The sequence below is a fragment of the Tamandua tetradactyla genome, chromosome 10 (genome assembly GCF_023851605.1).
Source record: "Tamandua tetradactyla isolate mTamTet1 chromosome 10, mTamTet1.pri, whole genome shotgun sequence".
Lineage (NCBI taxonomy): Eukaryota > Metazoa > Chordata > Mammalia > Pilosa > Myrmecophagidae > Tamandua > Tamandua tetradactyla.
This window is the reverse complement of record NC_135336.1, coordinates 68,439,184-68,461,261: the sequence shown is the minus strand read 5'-3', so window position 1 is coordinate 68,461,261 and position 22,078 is coordinate 68,439,184. Positions and strand designations below refer to the sequence as shown.

The 22,078-nt window shown below is 35.3% G+C and overlaps 1 protein-coding gene across 4 annotated transcripts in view; it reads right to left on the bottom strand.

Moving 5' to 3' along the window:
- Nucleotides 1-22,078, bottom strand: part of ROBO1 (roundabout guidance receptor 1) — a 456,386-nt gene that overhangs the window by 135,952 nt on the left and 298,356 nt on the right. For all 4 annotated transcript variants that reach the window (XM_077118707.1, XM_077118705.1, XM_077118706.1 and 1 more), the window contains exon 3: nt 20,738-20,895. In XM_077118707.1, the coding sequence (XP_076974822.1) occupies nt 20,738-20,895 (158 nt within the window). The remainder of the gene's footprint in view (nt 1-20,737; nt 20,896-22,078) is intronic.

The following is a 22,078-nucleotide window of genomic DNA, read 5'->3' as shown; positions in this document are numbered from 1 at the left end:
GCAGGTCCTTCAACTGTTCTCTTCAGAGTGGAATGGGGAGGGAAATAGGCAATTAGGATCTCCCCACTGACATCCCATATTTGCTCTGGCTACATGCATACAACAGAACATGATCCAATTACATTTGTTTGTTGGTACGCTTACAATACCATTTTAAAACCAACAAGAATTCAGCCAGGAGTTTAAACACACTCGATTATCAGAGAAAAGCTGTTAAGAGGGAACGTGTGGCTCTCTACATAGCTTGGTGAATTGCCAACTGAGAACACAGGCCTGAAAAGAATTGCTGCCTAGGACTACAGTAGCTGCATTTCTCTGTTTTCTCATTTCTCCTACTAAACTTCTCATTTCTCCCTCACAGCAATTCATAAATTAGTAGTTGGCTGCTTGCTGCTGCAAAAGCACACCTACGATAATTTGATTATAGACTACATCAGGAAGAGCTGTATTGTTAATTGCAGGCAAGTGGGAGCCATCCTGCAGAGAGGCACAGTTAAGTTAAAGGGAGAAGATGATTTTCTTTGCGAAAGTTTAAATTATTGCCTTTCTTTCTCTCTTGTTTATATCACCAGAAGACCTTTCCCTGAATTGCAATTTTTACCAAGGAATAATAGAAAGCAGCAGCACAGGCTTCTTAAAATACACCTATTTTGCTTGTTCACATGTGGCTCAATGCCAACGTGAAACTTGAGTTTGGCATTTTCTTTTGGATACCAATTTTCCTGGGCCAAAGTTATGAAACCTAAAGCAATCAACCAAGAAAGACTCCTCCTTTGATAGTTTTCCAGATCAGCGACAGACAACTGCTGAGCAGGAAATGCAGAGCAAATGAAACAGTGGCTTTTAGGTGATTCCTGAGTGCCTGGTTCTGAAGTTATTAAGATCAGAATCCAAAAGTGAATCCTATAAAGAAGAGACAACACAGAGTGGTTTTGGAATAGGATAGCCTTTGCTAGCTATCTCCTAAAAGTAAGGAAATTGATTGCTTTGACCTTCATGGGAATTCTAGGTAGATTACATGGTGGTGTGCAACATGCACCTGAAAAATTAATTGAGCTCACAGCTACTAAAGTTAATGCATTACTTCCTTCACAGTTCTCATGAAACAACGTCCTACTGTTTTAAAAGTAAAAACAAAATCTTACAGGCTATTTTCACTTTCCCTCAAAACCAGGTTTGCTTTTTTATCACCCTGTCCAACCATCTGGCTATAATACTGAATTTACATACAGTCACTGCTAGGGCAGCCTGAAATAAAAATCTGTGCTGGAATTATGAGTATACTCTATGAATAAAAATGATCAATGATCATAGCATTTGAGAGGAGAAAAGCTTATTTTCAAAACACTTGGCTTTTTCAACTTACAAGTACACCAGCTGAAAATCTTTCCAATCAATCCCTTTTTCTCTCCATGGGTTCTTATGCTTAGGACTTCTCTCTAGCTTTGGTCCATTGTGAGAATTTCACTCACCACCAAAGATAATTTCTTTTCCAGAGGCTGTGTATAAATTGATTTTCTTGAAATTTAAACTTACATATTCTGAAGAACACATATAATCATGGCAGACAAAATCAAATCAAGATTGGGTATACAAGATATTGTCAAAGGTCAGAAATTTATAATGCACAGTTTTGCTTTACTGAAGCATGTTTACAACTTGCAAATATTAAAAAGGCAATAAAGGCATTTAAAATTAATTAAGATTCTATAAAAATATTAACATCTGTACAATAGCTACAAATTGAAGCAAACATCCTTATTTCCATTGTGTGGTATTTTAATCACAAGGGGTCAAAAAAGTGCAAGAGGAGACTTTGCCAGTGATAAGCTTAATTCATTAATCAGAAGTCAAAGCTCATCAGGTCTGGGTCAGAGATTCACCCTCTTTTGTTGATCACAAGGCTATGTCACCACCTAGCTCAGTTATTTGGCAAATTTGTGCCTCAGTTCACAAGCTAAGTATCATAAGAAGGTAGAGATAAATAAAATCCCTCTCATGACACTACTCATGTTAAACAAATGAAAATAGGTCTACATACTTCCTGAGAGAAAGCAAGTAGGGAAATTTACATATGTGATAAAACCAATATAATCTTGGGAAAATAGGTTTGAGCTAGAGCTTAACAGAATTCTTTTTTTGTGTGGATTGTCCTTCAGAATTATCCACATTCACTTCTTACTACTTCTGGGAACTAAAGTTGAACACTTGTGGACAAATAGGAAATAATTCATTCTGATCACTGACTTTTCTAAAATCATTTTTGAAAACAAAAGAAAAGAGAAAATTATCTATCTAAGGAGTGTTTCAAAAATCATGTGGAACATTATCTGTGTGAGACCTTCTTTCTTAGTGATAAATGGTTCAGTTCCCTGACCAGAACAAAAACTGATGAAACCCAAAATGTAGCATAAGTAGCATTAACAGTAATGAAGGCCTCAGAGTTTTGAATTGCTCCTAGCTCTAAGTCCACATCATTATCGTTTGAACTCTGAGTTGAAATTCAGAATTTCATGAAACCTAGATTGCTTCTGTACAGACCTGTCATGGTCAGGTTCATGTGTCAACTTGGCCAAGTGGTGGTACCTGTTTGTCTGGTTGGGCAAGTGCTGGCCTGTCTGTTGCAATGAGGACATTTCATAGAATTAGATCATGATCAAGTCAGCTGCATCCACAGCTGATTCCATTTGCAATCAGCCAAAGGGGAGTATCTTCTGCAATGAGTGATGCTTAATCTAATCACAGAAAGCCTTTTAAGGAGGATTTAGAAGAAACAGGCTCTATTCCTGCTTCAGCTGACGAGACTCTCCTGTGGAGTTCGTCCAGACCCTCCATCGGAATCATCAGCTTCACAGCCTGCCCTGCGGATTTTGGACTCTGTGTTGCCATGGTCATGTGAGACACTTTTATAAATTTTATATTTGCGAGTGTTCCCTGTTGATTCTGCTTTTCTGTTTCTCTAGAGGACCCTAATACAAGATCCAACTAGGAGTTTAAGTGGTTGGAAAGGTAGACAGGATGCCAGTTGGTAGGAAGATGTTTTGGTCTGCCAGGCTTTTACCACAAATACCACACACAATTATTGGCTCAAGATTTGAGGGCTAGAAGAAGTTGAAAATCAAGATATCAGTAAGGCGTACTTTTCCCAAAAATCTACAGCATTCTGGTACTGGTTGTCAGCAAGCCTTGGGTTTATTTGGCCTGTATTTCTGTCTTCCATTACAAGGTGATACCCTCTCCATTTTGCTTTCTATGACTTCCAGTTTCTCTTTATAAAGTGTTCTAGTTTGCTAGCTGCTGGAATGTGATATACCAGAAATGGAGCGGCTTTTAACAAGGAAAATTTAATGAGTTGCTAGTTTACAGTTCCAAGGCCGAGAAAATGTCCCAATTAAAACAAGTCCATAGACATGTCCAATTTAAGGCATCTGGGGAACGATACCTTGGTTCAAGAAGGCCAACATGTTCATCGTTTCTCTCTCAGCTGGAAGGGCACATGGCGAACATGGCGGCATCTGCTGGGTTTCACGTGGCTGTACCAAAAGGGACTCTCTCCAAAATGTTTCTTCTTTTAAAGGATTCCAGTAAGCAACTCCACCTTCAGTGGGTGGAGACACACCTCCATGGAAATCATCTAATCAAAAGTTACCACCCACAGTTGGGTGGGTCACATCTTCAGGGAAACAATCAAAATGCTTCCACCCAGCAATACTGAATGAGGATCAAATGACATGGCTTTTCTGGGGTCCACCACAAATTCAGGCCGGCACATAAAGCCTCTAGTAATCCAGATTAAGGCCCACCCTCATTCAGTTTGCCACATCGTAACTAAAAATAACACCTGCAAGAGGTCCTATTTACAATGTGTTCACCCTCACAGGGATGTGGATTAAAAGTAAGAACTTGCATTTGTGGAGTACATAATTCAGCCTATGACAGAAGAGTAGGAGTTAGGTAAAACCAATGGAGAAGGGTTTCTGTTTCAGTGGGCTAAAGGGCCTGTTCTTATTTTTCTTGTCTCTCCTGCATAGAATATACCATTTTATGATGCCAAAGAAATTGTCCAGTTTCTAGCATCTAGGACAGCATCTACATATAAAACAGCTATCAGAATTTTTCTCCATCTGAGACATCAGGCATATAGAAATCTTACAGCTTCATTGATCTCTTCCAAAAAAGTGCTTGATATTTTAAAAATTTATGTTAGAGTATGCTATTTAAATTGCATTTTAAAGACAAATCCTAATTCTGATTACTTCATACCAAAAAACCACCAAACAATAAATTTAAATTCTCAGATGTTAAAATATAAACTTTAAGGCATTAAACAAGTTTTTAAAGCCTAACACTTGAAAAAAAATTTATTTCCAATAAGTAAAATGCCTTTAGTGGTTTTCCCCACACAAACAAAAAAAATGCCTCAGTGAACTTAAGGTAAATTCAGTAAAGGTAGCAATGTATTTAAACAACTCTGTATTATTATTGTTCTTCTCGTTAATTAGAACTCTGATAGACCAAATCTGCTGTGAACAAGCCATTGCTGCATGCATTATCGTTAATTTTTACAAAGGCTTATAAAATTTACTGTTTTGGGGATGAGACACGAAGGGTCAAAGATGATCAGAAGCTTGTTCCAGATTACTTAATAAGTAAAATTACATATATATTTCTTCAGGATAGAGAAGTGCTCACATTTTCTTTGCTTGCCATGCCATACATTAAGAATTAACAGTATCTTATAAATTTATAGATTCTGAGACTGAAAGTTTGGAGGAACAAGTAGGTCCTATCTAGGGACCCGCGAGTAAGTCCTGTCTAAGGGCCTCCATCCCTGAGTGTGTTACATGGAGGGCCCTCCTTCCATCATGCTCTGTATGCAATCCTGACTGATCTGGATATCCAGCCTAATTCTCATTAAACCATCTAGTTACCAGCAGGAAAAAAAAAAATGTGCATGTTTACACTCTTCACTTATGCTTATGCTCTTTTTAGGAAAAGTATAGTACGGTTCTCTTTTTTCCATGGGAACATGCGTTTATTATTATACTATATTTTAAAGTTTAAAATGGACTATTTAAAAACTTCCCTAATAAATAGGAGGAAATCAGACATAATCCTTCATAAGCATGAGCAGGGAGCAATATGGCGACGTGCTATATCTAGGTAGGAAGAGTGACACTGTGAATACTAAAAGGCAAAGACACAGATATAATTGATTTCTTATTTCATTACAGTTTACCCACTCAGGGCAACACATTTCCATTATTTTCAAGCAGTATTATGAAGATTGAGCTGAACTGCTTGTGAAATTTTCCCACACCAAGAAAGACGCTCTTGAAGGCGGCTTAATCATGAGCCTATTTCGAATGTGGAGGCCTTTAAAGCTGTTTGGTCACCTAGATTTGTAAGATTTGAGAAGAGAAAACCCATACTCTCTGATGATAATTTTGCTAATACACATCAGATTATTTTAAAACCGTACAATTTATCATATCATTTAATTCTTGGGTTTTAAAGAGATCAAGTCTGAAGTAATCAGATGTTACCAATAGACTATTAGGACTACCAAACTAAGTTTTAAACAAAAGAAACACAGGATCAGATTAGAGGAGAAATCAAACTCAGCATAACATTTGGAGTATTTCCTGAGGAAACACCTCGAAATGAAAGTGGCAAAATAGATAAAAGTCAATCCTCGCCAGTTATAAATAATGAAAAGGAAATCCCAACCTTTTTTAAAGTGCTTAGATTAAAAATAATATGTCATAACAGCTTAAAATTTTCTTTTTTTAATTTCTGGATTTTTGGACCCTTTTTAAGAATACCATCTGTGTACAATCAAGTGCAGTTTTGACATAGCATTTTAAAATTCTGATTGATGCAAACTGAAAGAAAATGATGACTTTTAAAGGAGCAAATACAAGTATTACAAGCTATTAGAACAGTCAACTTATTAAAAATTGAAAATCTACCCCCCCAAAAATCAACACTTTTCTGAATCATTTAAGCATTTTCCATATTACAGGGAAGATTGTTAAGCAATGTTTTAAGATAAATTTAAAAGCTATATCTTTAGGGAAACATTTTATCAATGATTAATAGAACATCAAAAATAAAATAAAATGGTTAAGATACCATCTCTGGAACAATAAAATATATCTTTAACCTGGCAAATATTTTAGCTACAATTAAACAAAGTGCTCCAAGACAGCAGTAAATTCTTCTAGTCTTTGGTTATTTGGAGAAATTTAAAGGCCCAATCAAATATATCAAAATGCTTCAAAACTGAAGGAACTCAGCAGCCTAAGGGAGCATGGATTATAAGGAAAAGTTAAGGGAAAACATTTTTAACTGGGCTTTCTATGTTAGGATACCAAGCTAATCTGAAATTTCTATGATAGGCTTTGTCTCCTGAGCATGTATGTCTATCTTGTAATTCATCTGCTTAGAATAATGCATGGATAATTACTTTGAGTTACGAGTTATAACTTTTCTTGGCAGATTATTCAAATACTGCTTTCTGGAGGTTCTATTCTGACTGAAGAATCCAGACACTAACAAGCACACATTCACATCAGGTTTTGGCCCAGTGTATTTCAGGAGTTGGCAGAATCCCACATGGAAAGAGCTTAGGCAACTCTGTTAGGCAATCCTCTATGTCATCTAATGTTGCCTTGGCTGAAACTAGCATTTGGCTGGGATTAGTATTTGGAAAGCTATTCAGAATAGTTTTTGAGGAAACCTGCTTGGAACAAAAAATCAGAAGACTAGAATCCTCTAGAGATTGAATAGGCTACTGACGATCAACATGCAACAATCAAAAGAGGATAAAACATCAGCATTGACTCACACGTGAGGACATTTATTCTAATGGAACTTCACTACATTGCTTAGAGGAAATGTGAAGGTTTTATAGCATATCATTTCCCAAAGAAGCCAACAAAGATTATTTGTTGAACTAGAAAATAATTTATCTGGCATTCTTCGGCCTCTGCGACTTTATTTCCACATCCAGATATGTCTGCACACTCTCTATGGCTATTAACAGTTTATGTGAACCAATTATCTATATAAGGAATTACAACTAGGTATCTTAAAAATAATGATAGGAACCAGATAAAAAGGAGCAGGAAGACTATAAATTTTAGAGGCTTATACATTTTATATATACCTACAAATTGATCAAAATTGGATATACTGCAATTTTACTAGTTTTTAAAAAGTCCATTAACATTTAATTTGAAAGGTTTGTTTTTCATTCTGGAGTTAAAAATCTTTTGTTTCTCACATCTCTGAGCTATAACATCAATGCAGAATGGACATTAACTGGAAATCAAGATGGAGGGGCTTAAAATACTACCTTACAATAAGGCTATCATTGTCAGTCCTCAAAATACTTTCAGTGGATCTGATTTGGCCCTCATAATGATCCTTAATAAATAAGCAGAGGAGACATCATTATCTTAATAGTTTCAAGAATTAAAGTATTTGCCAGGGTTTGGTTGTTAGTGGAGTTTCAAAAAGAAACTCCAGACATGTGGAGTATTTCTGAAGACTGCCCTAAATTAAATGTTTTGAATGACCATTGTGATGCAATCTCAGATATTCAATTTCTTAAGATGGGTTTGAATACATTCTTAATAACATACTTGATAAGGCAAAAATGGGTTTAAAATAATTAATCAGATTCCTCCAAGGCCATGTTTGTAAGCAATGGATAAATAAACAAAGTGAGGAAGACCCCATCCAAGTTAGCCTGGGCTGCTATCACCAGCACTACACAATGTGTTGGCTTAAAAAAACAAACATTTACAGGTTCAGGGTTTCAGAGGCCAGAAGTCCAAATCAAGGCATTGGCGACACGGTGCTATTCCCCCCAGATCTGTAATGTTCTGGTTCCTGTTCACCACAATCCTTGGGGTTCCTTGGCTTGCTTCTTTGCCTCATGACACAAGATCTCTCCTCTCTCTACGGTTCCCTGCTGGCTTCTTGGGGCTGGCTTTTCCCTGTGGCTTTTTCTGTATCTGAATTTCTTCTGCTTAAAAAGGACTCCAGTAATACTGATGGAAGCCCAGGTGAATGAAAGCCTCTGTGCTGGTTTGAAAAGATTTATGTACCCTAGAAAAATCATTCTTTAATCCTAATCAATCTTGTGGGAGCAACTGTCTCTTCTAATCACTATTCAGTACTATAAGTTGGAAACTTGATTAGGTTATCTCCATGGACATATGATTCACCCAGTTGTGGGTATTAAACTTGATTTCATGGAAACATGACTCCACCCATTCCATGTGGGTCTTGATTAGTTTTACTGGAATCCTTTAAAAGAGGAAGCACTTGAGAACAACATAGCCAGGAGAAGCAGAGAGTCCATTAGCAAGGACCTTTGGAGATAAAGAAGGAAAACACCCCTGGGGGAGCTTCATGAAGCAAGAGGCTGGACAGGAAGTTAGCTGACATCCCCAAGTTTGTCACGTGTCTCTCCAGCTGAGAGAGAAAACCCTGAACTTCATCACCTTCTTGAACCAAGGTATCTTTCCCTGATGCCTTAGTTTGAACATTTTATTGCCTTGCTTTAATTAGGACATTTTCATGGGTTTAGAACTGTAAACTTGCAAATTATTAAATTCCCTCTTTTAAAAATTCCTTTTCTGGTATATTGCATTCTGGCAGCTAGCAAACTAGAACAGCCTCCATCCTTAATTAAAATAACATCTTCATGAGATCCTGTTGACAATGGGTTCGTACCCACAAGAATGTGGATTAAGATTAAGAATTTTTCTAATTTTGTTTCTAGGACAAAAAAAAATAAGCTGAAAAATCATATGCATTTTTTAAAAAATGAATTTTTTGTTAAAATATTTTAAATTAAATTAAAGTGCTTTTCTAGAAGAATAGATGAGGTCTAATTTTCACAGGAAAAATCAGAAAAGGAAGAATTCTGGTGGTGGAAAGTTTTAGCTTCTGACTCACAACACAAATCCATGTGGGACACGGCAAACAAAGTTCCCTATTTTCTGATTTTTTGTTTTTTTCTTTAAACAAAGAGGTTTGCCTTCCACAATCTGTAAAATCAGCTTCATCTATAAGATTCTGTAAGTATCTGTAATATTTACTCAGATATTAACCTGTGTAATATCTCCTCTTCCTATTGTTAAATCAATGAAAAACCTTGCTTTTAAAAAAAGAAATAATATGAATAATTTCCCTTTTCCATTTTATGGAGAGAGAGAAGGAAAGAAATCTATTCATGCATCTGGAGATCAACAAAATCAAGAATTTTCAAATTAGTAACTTTTCAGTTTCAGCATGTGTGCTGGTTTGAAGAATGTATGTCCTTTAGAAAAGCCATGTTTTAATCTAAATCCCATTTTATAAGGCAGAATAATCCCTATTCAGTACTGTATGCTTGAAACTGTAATCAGATCCATTCCCTGGAGATGTGATTTAATCAAAAGTGGTTGTTAAACTGGATTAGGTGACAACATGTCTCCACCCATTTGGGTGGGTCTTGATAAGTTTCTGGAACCTATAAAAGAGGAAACATTTTGGAGAATGAGAGAGATTCAGAGAGAGCCAGAGAAGAATGACATAGCCACGAGAAGCAGAGAGCCCACTAGCCAGTGACCTTTGGAGATGAAGAAGGAAAATGCCTTCCGGGGAGCTTCATGAAACAGGAAGCCAGGAGAGAAAGCTAGCAGATAATGCCTTGCTCACCATGTGCCCTTTCAGCCAAGAGAGAAACTGTGACTGTGTTTGCCATGTGTCTTCTCACTTGAGAGAGAAACCCTGAACTTCAATGGCCTTCTTAAATCAAGGTATCTTTCCCTGGATGCCTTAGATTAGACATTTCTATAGACTTGTTTTAACTGGGACATTTTCTCAGCCTTAGAACTATAAACTAGCAACTTACTAAATTCCCCTTTTTAAAAGCCATTCTGTTTCTGGTATATTCCATTCCAGCAGCTAGCTAACTAGAACAGCATGCTATAACATTATTTATGACTTATATTATTCATTTAACATTTTCTGATGAAAAATGTATTCTACTTCTACCATAGACAGGCACAGGGATTAGTGCTAGCCCTATGTGCCATATATATATATATATCAGATGAATAGCAGATAAATTGAAGTTTATAACAGATGAGAAGATAAATACTTGCAAAAATGTAAAGATAAAAATTCACTGTGTGTGTGTGTGTGGGTGGTGAGGTTCTGCAGAAAGTTGTCTCTGAGATGGGACCTAAATAATGTGCAAGTTAAAGTAGACAAAGGGCATGCAGGGGTGGGAGCACTTAATCAGATATAACAGCACATGCCAAGGCTCTCATAAATTGATACTGCAAGCCCTTAGTATCCAAACTTTTAAATTCATATCTAGCACATAAATACTAACCAGCTAGAGCAACAACAATGCTCAATGGATTTGTGTTCATAATTCTATTATCACCTAAGCCAATTTACATACAAGAACTGAGAATGCTTTAGTTTATTATTATCTTTCAAGTGCTTGGATTTACAAGTAGGTCTAGAATTCTTGGCTTTCTTTTTTGTAATTCCAGTGGACAAATATGGCATATATGTATGTACTTATTTAATTACAATTTTGTGAAAAGGTTCAGGATCTTCCTTAGGAAGGTAAACCAGCCTTTCTTATCCTGTGTTCATCATCTGAAGCACAGAATTTCTCGATTCTCTTAAGGATGGGATATAACTATGTCGTGGTCAAGTTCATGCATCAACTTGGTCAGGTGGTGATACCTGTTTGTCTGGTTGGGCAAGTGCTGGCCTGTCTGTTGTAATGAGGATATTTCATAGAATTAAATCATGATCATGTCAGCTGCATCCACAGCTGATTCCATTTGTAATCAGTCAAATGGGAGTGTCTTCTACAATGAGTGATGCTTAATCTAATCACTGGAAGCCTTTTAAGGATTCAGAAGAGACAGACTCTCTTCCTGCTTCAGCTGGCGAGACTCTCCTGTGGAGTTCATTCAGACTCTCCATTGGAATTGTCAGCTTCACAGCCTGCCCTGAAGATTTTGGACTCTGCATTCCCATGGTCACGTGAGACACTTTTATAAATTTTATGTTTGCAAGTGTTCCCTGTTGATTCTCTTTCTCTAGAGAACCCTAACTAATACAAACTAGAACTGTTCTTGATGCACGGATGCATAGGGAGAAAGCCAATTAATTTCACACCATGGATAACTTAAGGCATTCTAATTTTCTGGTGGAACCCCCAGTTGACTATTACGTTTTATAATAAAGGTGTACAGAGGGAATCTCATCAATTTCTTAATTTCAGACTCCTTTTTTTAGCCTACATACTTTACTTATTTATAACGTTCACCTAAACTAAATATTCATAGTGATTCTGTAGAAACAGGAAAATTTCTCAATTGTGAATTAAATATTGATAGATATTTAGTCAAGGAAGACATAATATTAGATCACTTTTACAAACACATTTATATAAGCTTCTTGCTTACTCAGAAAAATAGAGAGATTTTTATGGCACAAAACAGGTCTTGATTTTACTTAGGCATTAAGTTTTTGATGACTAAATATATGTAGGGTATAGGCAGGTATACTAACAATAATGCCTAGAAAATCTGTTCCTAATATGTATAGAGCATGCCACCATTTACAATGAGATTTAAAATATATTTTTGCATTGGATTACCATACCAACAGAGTTAACTAGTGTAGAGACTAGATAATTCATTTCACAGATGGAAACATCTATAAATGAAGTTTATAGAGACTAAATGTATTTTGTAAAATGATGCACTTAATAAGTTACAGTGTAGTCTCCTTATGCCCATGCCTTTTTTATTCTAGTTATCTACAATATTTCAATTATTAAATTTGAAAATTAATACAAGTAGTCTAGGACATTCATTTATTTTATAAAACTCATTTCTTTAGTTCCATGACTCATGTTATTGAATTTTATTGATTTAACTTATATTCATATCACGACTAAAATTGTTATTTTCTCTACAAAACATGTTTGTATTTACCTTTATTTAAGATTGACAGAGAAGGAACCTATTTTTAGTTCACTAGACCAGTTTCCTTTGACATTCACAGAACAAAACTACACAATTATTTTGCAGGAACACAGATTCAACTTCTCAGAGAAAAGGGATTCTATGACATCAGCTGCATTTAGTATGCTGATTCTCTCTAGGGGAGAGGATGGAAAAAGGAAGCCATGGACACTGAACAATGAAAGAAATTGGAAGACTAAAGGAAAGCACTAATCGAAGGAAGGGAGGAGGAGCAGATGGCTTAGGAAGGAGACATGTGGGAATTGGAGGAAAAGGAAGCAATTGGCAAGGAGTGAGCTGAATGCCAAATTTCTAAAGGATCTGGAACACACAGGGATTTGGATGGGATGTGAGTCAGCTGCTTTTTACCAAAATATCACACCAACAAGGGAAATCAAAGAAATTTACAAAGACACACAGGAAGCAGAAATGGATTGGAAAAAAGAACTGATGAAACACTCCATTCTAACAATTACATCCCTTTAGCATGGCAATGGGAAGTTAAATAATTTTTTAAATGTTTAACTTAATTTTTCTCCCAACTTCATGATTAGTTTCAAATCCTTAATCTGTTTATTGAAGAAATGACACAAAAGAGTTTTCTGTTTATTTTTAAGTATTTTTAACTTACCTTGTGAATGTAATTTATCACTCATACGTACATGCATTTGTTTAAACTATCCAGGGTTAAGATAATCAACTGTCCTGGTATGCTAAGAGATTTCCTGGGACTCAGGACTTTTCAGTGCTCCAACCAGGACTGTCCCGGGCAAATGAGGATGGTGGGTCATGTTATTTAAGGTATAGACTTCAAGGAAGAATTACTAAATCCACTTGTTCATCATGTGGATTCACAGCACACAAGATACTGTGAATGTTTGCATACTCTTAAAAGAAGAATGAATCAAATCTTAATATAGTTATGTGATAAATAGACAAAATTAACAGATTAAGGGTTTCAGGTTGAAATATGTCTTCACTGGAAATAACATAAGCAAATTATTTCTCCATCATCCAAACTGTTTTTTCCATCAAATAGAAATCAAACAGATTTGTAAGATATATCAAATATTTGGGACATGCTACTTTGAGGACCTTTTCAAGGAATAAAACAAGTCATTCAAAACTATTTATTTCCCAAAGACACATGCTTCTTTGCGTGTTTTGAATAAAGCATGTGTGAATCGCTTCAGAGTTTTAGCATAAACAAGTAAGAATTTCAAACATAAAAATAAGAAGGACTTTTTAACCTCTTCTTTTTAAATACTAAAATGAAATAATTCAGAAGTGATAAACAAGGCTACTATGAAGAAAATAACTGGAATTTCAGAATTAAGTCCAGATAGATCCCACTATTTACACAGTAACACTAATGTGTTAGTTTTTTACTATATTTCATTTTATCCATACAAAAGTACCAAACCACTACATCAATATTTTCTTTCATTCAATTTCCTAGACATTATATAATTCCTTTTCACTGCTTAACTTTTTAAATAATAACTTTTGAAATTTGTACAGCTGATGATATTAGACCTGGTTAATCTATAGCTTGGACAGTTAACTATGAAGTTAGTTAACATTTTAATATGAATCCATATTTTCCTACATTTGAAATGGTAAGCAGTTGATTCTTATCTTCTTTATATAATCACCTTGTAACTTCTTAGGTAAAACTTTTTTAGTCTTTAGAATAAATAATTTTAGTTTATTCATACCTTTCAAACTGGAAGAAAATATTTTGACAAAAATAAACAGCAGTATTACTTACTGGATCCCTGAAAGATATTTAATGAAAACTAAGAGTTACTCTCATTCTGAGTTGAAATTGCCTAGATAGCATATCAGAGTGCTTCTATAAAGAGCAAAACCAATAGAATCCTGTAGAAAATGTATCAGTGAACATAAAGCAAGTGCCCCATTTGTCTTCCAGTTCATTTGCAGGCAGTGGAAGTTTAGCATTTCAGTGAGAGGATTGTTGTCAGATTAAATAGATCTATGTAGTATTTGGAACAGGGCCTGGTCCATCCTAAGTGCAATGTTAAGTATTTCGTTATTAATACTTTTGCTGATATTACCATCGTCATGTTAGGGGGGCAGCATTAACTGGCATAAGTGTATCAGAATGGAAGAAAATAACTTACTCACTGAATTTGGGGGTGTTCTAGTTTGCTAGCTGCTTGAATGCAATATACCAGAAACGGAATGCTTTTAAAAAGGGGAATGTAATGAGTTGCTAGTCCACAGTTCTAAGGCTGAGAAAATGTCCCGATTAAAACAAGTCTAAAGAAATGTCCAATCAAAGGCATCTAGGGAAAGATACCTTGGTTCAAGAAGGCCGATGAAGTTCAGGGTTTCTCTCTCAAGTGAGAAGGCACATGGCGAAAACAGTCAGGGCTTCTCTCTCGGCTGGAAGGGCACATGGCGAATACGGCATCATCTGCTAGCTTACTCTTCTGGCTTCCTGTTTCATGAAGCTCCCCGGGAGGCGTTTTCCTTCTTCTTCTCCAAAGGTTGCTGGCTCATGGACTGTCTGCATCTCATGGCTACATCGTTCTGCTTTCTCTGAATCTCTCTGAATCTCTCATTCTCTTTTTATAGGACTTCAGAAACTAATCAAGACCCACTCAAATGGGTGGAGACATGTCATCCCCTAATCCAGTTTAACAACCATTCTTAACTAAATCACATCAACCAGGGAGATGATCTCATTACAGTTTCAAATATATAGTATTGAATAAGGATTATTCTACCTTTTAGAAATGGGATTTATATCAAAACATGGCTTTTCTTAGGGGGCATACTTCATTTCAAACCAGCACAGGGGGGGATTAAATAAGAAATTATAAAGAATGTAGTACATAGCAGTCACTCAATGCACAATAATTAATATTATTACCATGTTGGAGTAACAAATCTTGGTGTCCCCATAGCAATCATTTCATGACATACAAGCTTGAAAATTTTCAGATGGAAAGAAAAAAACCAGGGATTTTTGTTTTCAATTAGTTTTCATGATAGATTTAAGTAGAAGAGCTGAATACAAGTCCTTAAAGGCTAACTTGCAATACTCAGTAAGATTTTATTGAGCATTTACTATGTTACAGGAACTGAGAATTTACCATTGTTATAGCAAATATCCATAGTTTACTAGTAAAAAATAAAAAGTTTTATTCCTCATCATCAATTATCAGCTCTAACCTATAAAGCATTTTGTTTTGTTGAAATAATGGTACCACTTTGCTAACTGACTTTTATAATATACAGCTAAACCACATAGTTTCTCTTGATTCATCGGTTACCACCTGGGTACTACTGGATATTCTTATTTTTCCATTAGTGAACACATTTGCATTTTAGTTTATTATAATCAGTTAAATAAGTTTTATTTATCAGTAATTCTCTGTGAGAGGTTGGCTCTTTCCTTTGATCTCTAGGCCTGCGATTCCTAAGCTACCACCAGGAATATGCTCATGCTCTAGACACCAAATGGATAGACAAGGCAGACCTGTGCCTCAGACGTTCTGCAATTGCCTGTGACTCCAAGCTATGCTGATTTAAAACAAACTTACCTTTTCACTAAGGTAACAATATTAATAGTCACCCAGGTCAACAAATATAAGTAGCACATTTTAAAATAAGCAACACATTTTCACAATGTTTTGTGTCACTAGTTTTCTTCTTTCTCTTTACTAATAACTATACACTCCATTCAGAAATCCAAAATTATATTAACATTTTTGGGGCAACTTTTTGGCTCTCGATATCAGTTTTTATTCAGCCTAATCTGTAATAGATCATCCGTATAAATTAGAAAGGCCTTTTAAAATCTAGGAAAATATTTGTAACGTCTGCTTTTAAACTGTATTTATCTTTCTCTTTAATTCAAGTACAATTTTAGATTCAGATGCAAACTAATTCATTTTTTTCAATATTTCATATTACTTTTTTCCCAATTTTATCTCATTAACATTCTCTTTTTATCACTCTTACAAAGCAATCTTGAACTTAAATATAATATTTCCAAAAAGTAATGAAATAATATAAATGCCATTCTGTAAGCTATGTACAAATGTTTTTCTATAATAGCAAATATCTCTGTGGTACTCTGACTCATTTCCATGAAAAAACTTCATTTATTAATAACAGTGGTTATGACTAAGACTCAAATATATGTAAGTTAAATCTATTTCATCAAGCCTTCCAATTAAATAACTTCTATTTCTAACTCTCAATATAAATGCTCATGTATGGAGAAAAAAAGAAAGAACACTAGAGACAGACATTGTCTAAGGCCTCTTTCAAATTAATCTAAGAAATACATGCAAAAAAAGAGTTTGAAAAGGTTCTCCTGCAAGATAAGAGTACAAGAATATACTGGTTTATATATTCTTGGATTATAATCATCATAGATCTAAAATTTGGCTCAGAATCCAGGTCAATGTAAAAAGAAATGACTTAAGAACATCAAAAAATACAGGTGCAGCTACAGTTCAATTACATAGATTCCCTTTTACTTAGGGTGTGTCTTTGTTCTCACAGCTGGGAGAGGTATACTTTAATTGTTCAACAACGAAAGTCACCACATTAAAGAACTCTAGAAATTCTTATAACCAAAACTAGCAATAACCGTGCAATCTTCAATTGCCTTTCATAAAGATTCTACATGCTTTAATCTCGTATTCGTCTGTATGTGTAACACATTTGGCAAAGTACATTAACAATAGAAATGAAAACGGTCATTTGAAAACAAAGCTTAGTAAAGAAGAATTACATAAAATATCTAACAACCAACAACTCCAAAGAATGTATTTTCAGTTTAAAAAAAAGAAAAAGAATTGGAAATATTGTCAGACATTCTGTTTCTGCTTAAAGTTTTTGTTCTAATTACTCAATCTCAGTTTGCCTACAGGAAGAAAATAAAACAAAAACAATTATGATCTAGATTAGAAAAACAATTTAAAAACCCAACTGCTGATTTTTAATCTATTCATTTCCCTGCATGCATAAATGTGGTTTTTACCTCTAGTGTTTTATCAATTCAACAGTCATAATTTATACAAAACACACAGATGGCTTTAGAAATAGTAAAAGTTTCAGATGTTACAACTTCCTAGCATATTGTGGATCATCATTTGGGCTACATTTAAATGGTTTTAACATTATTTATACATTAAGATCTTGGCACCATTTCATAATTATAGGTATTACAATGTTAAATTGTTTGATTTCTGATTGGAGGTGGCTCTAAACTACTGAAGGGATAGGACACTGACACTCTTTAATTAGAGGATAGCATCCCTCTAGAGAGCAAAAGGTAAATGAAATTGCACAATAAATCAAACATTTTTGAAAAAATTATAAACTTTTTTCCAATTTAATATATGATAGAGCAGGAAGGCTCAAGGGTTTAAAAAAATAAAATACAATAGTTTTAAACTGTAGTGTCACCAAACACACACACACACACACACACACACACACACACACACCTTTAAGACTAACTAGGGCTTTTCACAATGCAAGATTACAACAGCCTTTATTTTTCATCTACCATGTGAGAAACCATATAAAAGAGCTGTCTATTCTCTGTGTCCAATTTAGATCTTTCTGGTTTCTCTTGAACCAGTTCACTCAAGTTTTCACCCCCCCCCCCCCCCACTTCACTGAAACTGGTCTTGTCAAGATCATCTATGACTGACCACTAAATTGATATTCCAATGACCAATTGTCTGTGCTCAGATTATTTGATCTACCAACTGCATTTGGCTCAGTCACTCTCTCCTTAAAGCCTATATTCACTTGGCTTTACTGCTGGTTTTCCTTGATTGTCATCGACTGCTCTCTCTCAATCTCTGCTGCTGTTTTACCTCTTCTACTTGAGAGCTCAACATCAGACCATTTTTCCTATGTATAACCACTTCCTTTGTGATTTCAGTCTCTTACATTTAAATAACATATACCTAGTGGTGACTCCTGACTTTGTCAGGATAGGCTACATGATGCTGTGGTAAGAATTATCAGCCACTTAATACAACAAAGATATATTTCTCATTCAATTTATGTATCTATTATGCAAAAACAGAGATGCAGGGTGGGGAGTTCTGTTACATGTAATAACTCAGGGACCCAGGCTCTCAGAGGGGTTTACCATGTTGTAGCTTTACCTGAAACATGGGGCCTCTGGGTTACATGAAGATAAAGAAAGAGATTACTGGAGGCTCCTCTCTACTTTTAATTTCTTTAATTTCCACCCTTGGTCCATTTAGCTGAACTAGCCAAATAGGTCAGCCCAACAGCAAGGATGCTGAGAAGCACAGACTTCCATCTGCCCAGAAGGAGGAGAGGACTACACAGTTGTGAGTATTTGCCATGTCTCTCCAACTCAATATTTTCTCTGGCGTCAGCCTCAGTGTTGAATTCCTGATTGATACATCCACTTTTTGATATTTATAATTGCATATTTAACTAGCATTGCAAAATGACAGTGTCCAAAACAGAGCTGCTGATATTTGTCAGCCCAAATAGTCTTCTACAATGTCCCACAACTCAATTAACGGCAACTCCATTCTTTTCAGTTCCCCAGGCCAGGCCATCGTTCCCTCTTTTCTTTTCCTCACATGCCACATCCAATCTATTACCAAATTCTGTGGGCAACTGCTTTACAGGACGTCCAGAATCCAAGAACTCTCAGCACCTTTTCTGGTAACCACATGGTCCAAACTGCCATTTATCTTTCTTGCCTTGATAATTGCAACAGTTTCCAACTTGTGTCCCACTTCTGCAATTGTTACCCTTCAGTTTGTCCTCTAGATACATAGATGCTTCACACCTTCCTCAGAGAAAAAGTTAAACTATTTAAGGGGCCTATATGATCCTACACATTCTGGCTACCTGTTACCTCCCTGACTCTATCGTCCTATATATCTCCCCTTTACTCACTCTGCTTTAGCCACCCTAATGGCTTTGCTCTTTATTAAATATGTTAGGTATGCCCTGCCGTAACATATTTAAGCTTACTGCCTAGAAAACCCTTTCTCCAGATATCAGATAGTTCCCTATCTCAGTTCTTTCTGGTCTTTATGTGAAGCCTTCCCTAGTCAGTCTATTTAAAATTGCAATTCTACTCCAACCCTCATTAATTCCTCTACTCCATCCCTGCATTGATTTTAGATAGGATATTGTCTAACATACCACACATTTTCCTTGTTTATTTTGTTTCTGTCTGTATATACCCTCTTAAAAGGTAAACTACAGAACAGCATTGATTTTTGTTCAATCCTAGGGCTCCAGTGCTGACAATTTTGTCATTAACTTGTATAAAACACAAATAAGTAATCAGGAAAGACATGAGGGAGGTCAGAGATAATGGTTCCAACTTGACTCATGAGAGCCGGGAAATGAGAATTAGAAATATCGGTCATTAAATATTCTAGGATACATTCTTAAAGAGAAAGTGTTCTTATCTTAATTGTGCATAAATCTAAACAGAATTTTTTATCATTAACAAGAGGAAAATTTATTTGTATAGCCTCCAGAACCATGTATAACTGACTTGATTTTCTCAAACCAGTGTTTCCACTTTGCTACGTGACTTTTCAGCACCTCTTAAAAGTAAAGCCGGTTCATCTTCACCCCAGTTCGTAGATTTATAAAAATTAATTTAAGAGCCTCATTCTAACTCACATCATTGTATGAAAAATGTTTGATTTTCTTTCAAGGTTCCCACAGCCTTGTCTATCACAACCTTCTTTAGTTTTCCCACTATTTAAATCTCAGGCTAATCTACTAACTGGTTGAATAGAAATACTGCAAGCATTTATGAGGTTTCTGTGGTCTGTTTTATATAACTTGGCTCTTCTACAACTTTAGCAGTGACTTACTCCTCACACATACATTCTCGGTGGGGACTTCAAATCTTTGGCAGTGGTTTCACAATGGACAGATAACAGTATGTGCTAAACAAAGAAAACTGTAAAGAGAAATATTACACAATTATAGAGTCAGTAAGGGCACGGTTATTTGAGGTGTTTTAATAAACATCTCACAAGACAGAAAAGACAAAGTCACATATAGAGCCACCAAGATCAAGAAGAAAATACTATATCAATATTGGAAACTTATAGGTAGCATAATTCCTAACTATATCAAATCAGGATTCCAAAATCCAATATACTAGTCATGGAATTTTATTTTGTAATAAGGTAAATCTATTTTTTAGGTACACTATTCAGAATGAGATCTTTTCTACAGAACAGAAAAGCAATTTGAAAAGTAGAAAAAGATTTTTAAAACTTCAGTGATTTAAAAGGTCTTCTGAAAAGATAGTACAGCCCTGATTTTTATGAACTCTTTTCACTGTAACATGGAGAATCTATTATAAGCCTTGAGTTATGACAATGATTAAGTCACACATAAAAGTGTTAACTCTAAGATATTAAAACAGAAATTATAGTTTTCTCTTCCTGGTCTCCAAACTAAACGATGTGTGTTTTCCTCACTTATTTTCACGTCAACCCAGGGAGAAGTGAAACAGGTTTATTTTAAAAGAAAAACTGAAGTGGGAGATACTACAATCCTTTCTTTAAAAGAGTCTACTTCATTTCTCTCTTTCTCTGCTGCAGATACATATAAAGTTAGCCCTACAAGGGTTCCCTGCTGCTGAATTAAATACTCACAGTTATTCTTTCATCTTTGTCGTCCAGAGGAGAGCCATCTTTCTTCCACGAGATGGTGGGCTCAGGATGGCCTCTTGGAGGCTGGCATTCCATCACTGCAGGCTCTCCCACCGCCACCATTACATCAGAAGGGTTTTGTCTGAAGTCATCCCGTAGTACTGGAGGAACAAGGTTACATCATTACCCTCAACAATGCTATGTACAATCATCCTCTCTCAACTTCAGCAAGAGAGACATCCATTATAATAAGCTACTTCTAATAGGTATCTCAGTACATCCTTGAGAAGCTATATCTACTTCCAGATGCCTGAAATTTGATAAGAAATCTGGCCTTAAGCTTATACAACAGGGAGGGATAATATGACAATCTTCATAGGCAAGCAGACGAGTATATTTTACTGCTAAGTACCCTCATGGTTAGCAGTTTCCCTGCATTCACATGCATTTTCCCTTCTGACAACATTTTCTTATCCATATGACTAATGACTATAACTGAATCTTCCTTTCATTTACATGACAGGCTATGATGTGACTTTTCATACTTAAGTGGAATATACACATACAAACAAATTTTTAAAAGTAAAAAACATTTAATCAGAGCTTTTGCAAGGATTCTAAACTAGCGTATAAGATCATATAATGGATATAATTTAAATATGTTCTTTTTAAAACTTTATACATACTTTCAAAGCAAGGGCATTGAAAATTGCCTGTGCAATTGTCTGTGTAATCAATGAGTGAGGGACAGTGTTAGAAGACATCACTGATGATAATAGCGCTGCTAACATCACCACTTTTATGTTCAAAGTTTCTTTTTTCCCATATGTATTATCTCACTTAATCCTTAAAGCCATTCTGGGTGGGAGATATTATTAACCCCATTTATATTATCAACTTTATTTTTTAGAGGCAGAAGCAATTCATCATTGTAATTTCTACTGAACACAAACATAAGAACAAGCAATATTAATCACTTTGTAACTGTTGAAAAAAGGCATATGGAGGGAAAAATATGGATTTCAAAAATAGTTTATTGATTTTTCTGAATTGATGCAGATGTTCTAAGAAATTATCTTTTTTTTTTTTTTTTTTTTTTTTTTTACATTTCTATAGACTTGTTTTAATTGGGACATTTTCTCAACTCATTAAATCTAAGAAATTATCTTGATGATGAATATTAAAAAAGCAAATCAACAATAAAAACTTTATAGTGTGTAAAATATTTATACATGCAAAAAATTTTTTACCCCTCACACACAAAAAAATTTTTTTTAAATCACTCTTAAATTTTGGTTTCAAAACCTCAAAGAAGCCTCGAGGCTTACGAAAGGATATATATTT